Below are 5000 nucleotides of genomic sequence, written 5' to 3' on the forward strand. Positions count from 1 at the left end.
CACACACACACACACACACACACACACACACACACACACACACACACACACGACAAGAAGCGTGTTCATGTTGACTAAAAATACTCAGTGATATTAAGTAGCCATGACAAGAGTCTCGGGGTTGAGCACCACTCACAGGTAAAGGCTGGTTCCGTTGCCTAATTACCAGCATTCCGGAGTAAACAACATGCATTGGCATTAGCTGCCAGACATGAAGTGGACAGTGAGAGGCCCATCAGGACCTTTCCGAAAGGCCAGGCAGGTAATCACGCTCCTGGTCTGGAGCAATCCGCTGACTCCTGAGGAGATTAAGGTGGAGCAGGACAGGAGTGGACAGGAGGTGTGTGTGTGTGTGTGTGTGTGCGCGTGTGCGTATGTGTGTGTGTGTGTATAATAACAAAACTCCATAGCCCCCCATGTGCACCCCCTCCTCCCCTCTGAACATCCCTCCAAACTTTATCCTCTCTTGCTCTCTGAGGCTCACTTAATTAACTGTCAACACTAGCCATTTATGTTCCCCTCAGTTTATGGGGGAATGAATATTAACAAGCATGCAAAGGAATGAGAGGCGGATATGAAGGTAGAAGATGACGACAACGATGAAGTAGAGGGCGAAAAAAAGAGGAGAAAAAGAAATGGTACAGGGCCTATGTGTGTGTGTGTGTGTGTGTTTGTGTGTGTGTGTGTGTGTGTGTGTGTCTGTCTGTGTGTGTGTGTATGTGTGTGTGTGTGTGTGTGTGTGTGTGTGTGTGTGTGTGTGTGTGTGTGTGTGTGTGTGTGTGCGACATGGGACTGTCACTTGAGCATTTGAAAGTGTGTGACAGGGACTTATACATCTGAAACTTCAAACAGCCCAGACCCATATATTATGAATATGAGAGTGTGCAGAGGAGGAAAGAAGCATTAGATGGAAGCCGCGCTGCTTGAGTACATTTCTCATAAACTTTTGCTTATGCCTTCAAATGAATGTTTGCGCCTCCCCGTGCAAGGCCGCATGGCGAAGCCGTCCATCAAACACTTTCATAAAAAAGGTATTTTGCCTCCAGACCATCAGCTGACAGTTTGAAGACTCTTTCTGACATGAAGGGGGAAAATCTGACACAAAAGCTATGAGGATTTTACCTTATTAAGCCATATATAGATATTTAACTTTATTATGAAGCTAGAGGTATTTCACCGTAATTTTTGTTTTCATCTTGACACCTGAAAGAGTGTAAATATTTTCTTTTCACACTAAATATATGCTGGATGGTAATGTACTGAACGGTGGTGGAGCTATCAAAGTTTAATTTCCTGCCATTTTTCCTTTCACATTGCTTAGAAAAACAGACAAGCAATATTCTGGTTTCACCGTCACTACTGCAAATGCATCTCTGTGGAACGCTGGAGTGTGACTGCATAGTCAATCCAACATGGAGGCACAAAGTACAAATCGGCATCAATCTCATACTTATAAAACACCTCTCACAATCTCTCTTTGTCTTCCACACACACACAGTCTAATCCGGTGTTCCAGGCACATAACTGGAAGTGCTTTTTTTGTTTTATTTCCAACCAATACACAGTACCACCAGCTCCCAAGCTGCAGTGGGAGACCAAGTAATGACCAATTTTCCGTCCTTCAAAAACCAAAGATTGGCACAAATCAGGAGACTGACAAGGCAGCCTTGCCTGGACTAGTAGTGCTCCTCAAGCAGACCAAAGGTCCTTTATGCCTATCCACTTGAGTCGAGGAGGGTGGCCTGGGCTACTGATCTGGGCCGCCACTCTTGCATAGATATGAAAAAAAAAAAAATTCTCATCTACAAAGGTGGCAATCTTGCCCCATTATCTAAAATCAGATGGTCAAATGGTCTTGGCCATCTTGCTTGCCCATCCGTCCATCCAAATCCCGGGGTGGATGCTATTTGCCATTCAGAGCATGGCTTCCCGAGTGGGGGACCATTGTACCAAGCTATCTGCATTATGTTCGGATGCATTCCTCTGGGCCCCACAATCCTACACTCAAAACAGACCCACCTGCTACACAAACAACAATCTCGGATGCGACTGCCGAGCACTGTGTCGCATCAAAACGCCTGATAGCATTGGGGCCACAGGTAACTTTATTTTCATTTTTTTTTTGTTCAAGTGGAGAGAATCCACTGGGGAGCTTTTTTGATGATAATTCGGGGGGCTTATTCTTGAGGCTAAGCAGCCTGATTCAGCCTCAGCTCGTTTGATGGCAACACATCAGCAACACGCTCTTGAAGTGGATCCCATGGTCCTTACCTATTTGCGTTTCCAGGGTGCTTATTTTGTTCTCGGAGGGAAACAGGATCTTGGGTGGCTTGTCTGTCAAAGGGGCTGTGGAGAGAGAGACAACAAAGAGGGTACATGAATAACATTTCGTTTCATGCATACATTTCACGGCAGAGAAAGCAAAACACACACATCGATTTGCTTTAGCTGCACTATTCATCTCAAATGACAATCGCAACCCCCCCCCCAAAAAAAATAAAATAAATCATAATAATGAAAAAAGAAAAAAAAAAACATCAAAAATCTAACAGGAACGTAGTTGCAGGAAAACAAGCAGCATGTAGAGGCAGGAAATAAGGAACCCATCAATAAAATTCTGTCTAAGGCTACCGACAAAGTAATGCGCTTTTCAAAACTTCGTCTGACAACCATTTCGGCTCGACTAATGGCTTCAGCACCTCCGGGACCTCAGTGTGTCAGTGATTAGGACAAGGAATATGCCAGAGAATGAACATGGATTAAGGTCAGATGGTGTTTACTGTGCAGAGCCGGGGACACAAAAAAAAATAAATAAAGAAAAGAAGCCCCACAGCATCTCGAAGCACCAAGCGCCTCCCGAGGATGTTTACTCGTATTTATAGGGCCCTTTTAAGAGCGGAGAGAAGCTAACTAAGCCATTTTCTGCCGCCGAGCCAGAGCTGGGGAGTTTTCTGTTGCAGGGAAAAGGCCGTCTCACTCCAGATGCCAAATTGTTCACATGCTTGATAATGGCCAGATGAGAGGGGGAGGGGGGGGGGGGGGGGGGCTTGAATAATACATTTGTGTACTTATAGCAACCTTTATTTGGAGACAGAGAGCAGAGACAGAAGAAGACTAGGGCCGTGTGTTCGTGTGTATGTGTGTGTGTGTGTGTGTGTGTGTGTGTGTGTGTGTGTGTGTGTACACGTGTGTGTGTGTGTGTGTGTGTGTGTGTGTGTGTGTGTGTTCGTGCGTGTGTGTGAGTGTGTTTGTGTGTATGTGTGTGTGTGTGTGTGTGTGTGTGTGTTCGTGTGTATGTGTGTGTGTTCGTGTGTATGTGTGTGTTCGTGTGTATGTGTGTGTGCTCCGCGGGACCATTACTAACTGTCAAGAAGCAGCGGTTTTAACACACCGTTGTCAGGATCGCTCGGATTTACCGACACGAGTCTTGAGCTAATGGTTGCCGCTGACAAAAAGAGGGAGGCCACACCAGCTGTGTCTCGATTACTTTGGCAAGGAGACCTAAAAAAGCAATCGACACACCTCTGCTTTTCCACGCACACTCCACCTACCACCACCACCACCACCACCAGAACCACAACCACCTTTTTTCCATCTTAACCCGACACTTCTTTTGTTTGAAATACTGGAGATTCCACAGCAGGCTATAACAGGGGAATTTTCTAGTCGAGTGCATCTCTTGATTAAGAAGTACTCCCCTGTATGTGGGGGTCTGTGAGTGTTGTGGCGCACTCCGACATCCAACACTAAGACAACCAACTGTGTTCATGTAATTATGCTTATTAGGAGAGGTGTTATGGGAAAAAAGAGAAAGAAACAACAGATAATAATGCAGCCTTCTGTTGAAGATATCACAAAGAAAGGTCATTCACACAATAAATGGACATGAAGAGAACATGCAAGTGCAACCAACTGCATAAAAAGACCAAGGAAATGTGGTCACTTTAATGGTGACCTGGATTACCAGAAACAAACCCTCTAGAAGACCTGATGTTATTTTTCACTGTGAAGAGAGACACACAGGATACAGTGCAGCTGTCAGCTCACATGTATGCATACACACACACACACACACACACACACACACACACACACACACACACACACACACACACACACACACACACTGTGCCAAGGAAAATCAAAAAACACAATTTATTCTCTCCGTATTAAGAGAGAAACCATCTTCAAACCCAGACTCACTCCCCTCCCACATCCTCTCTCAGGGAGTGGGAGACAAAAACCTGTCTTCAACCCTAGCCTGCTGTTGCTGCTTCAGTAACAGTAGCAGCACATCCAGCACTAGGAGAGAGAGGTCACCATTGAGTCACCTTTTTTTAAGGGCACATACACCCGCCCGCCCCCACCGAAGTCCACCCATCTCAATTACACAGTCGGGGGAATAACAAAAGATTCACACTCAGGGGGACATCTCATTATCGAGACTCCTTAATTGGCCATCTTCTTTATAACGTCATAAGTAAAATCATCACGTTCCCCATTGTTCCCTCTCCTTCTTTTTGAAATAGCACTAGATGAGAGCTTGCACCCCCTTGAGAAGGAAAGACTGAGGCCAAAGGAGGGAGAGAGGGAGAGAGAGAGAGAGAGAGAGAGAGAGAGAGAGAGAGAGAGAGAGAGAGAGAAAGAGAGAGATGAAAACATACTGTATTCTCTCCTACAGTTCTGAGTCATTGCTGGTTCCCTTGGGGTGCAGGAAAAATGATCCGTTGTAGCCAACCTGATGAGCTCTCACAGGGTACCTTTTAGAGACCTCCCTTAGAAAAAAAATGACTCAACCAAGAGCAGGGAAGTCAGCCAAAAAGCCCCCGGGTTACCGGGTTTTGTCCCGCACAGAAGATTTCCATGGAGGAGGACTAAGGGCAGGGATTGCTGGATGTGTGTGTGGGTTTCACAGGAAAAGCACCCAAAGTCACCCAGACAATTGCTGGAAAGTCTGATGACCTTGAGAAGAAAGTGTTCTGAATGCTCATAATATCTAT

The 5000-nt window shown here is 45.6% G+C and overlaps 1 protein-coding gene across 1 annotated transcript in view; it reads right to left on the bottom strand.

Annotated features, from left to right (window-relative positions):
- LOC121699041 (interleukin-1 receptor accessory protein-like 1-B) overlaps window positions 1-5000 on the bottom strand; it is a 257928-nt gene that overhangs the window by 65296 nt on the left and 187632 nt on the right. The window contains 1 exon segment of the mRNA XM_042081640.1: window positions 2272-2346. Within this exon segment, the coding sequence (XP_041937574.1) occupies window positions 2272-2346 (75 nt within the window).

This window comes from Alosa sapidissima, chromosome 23 (assembly GCF_018492685.1).
Source record: "Alosa sapidissima isolate fAloSap1 chromosome 23, fAloSap1.pri, whole genome shotgun sequence".
Taxonomy (NCBI): Eukaryota; Metazoa; Chordata; class Actinopteri; order Clupeiformes; family Clupeidae; genus Alosa; species Alosa sapidissima.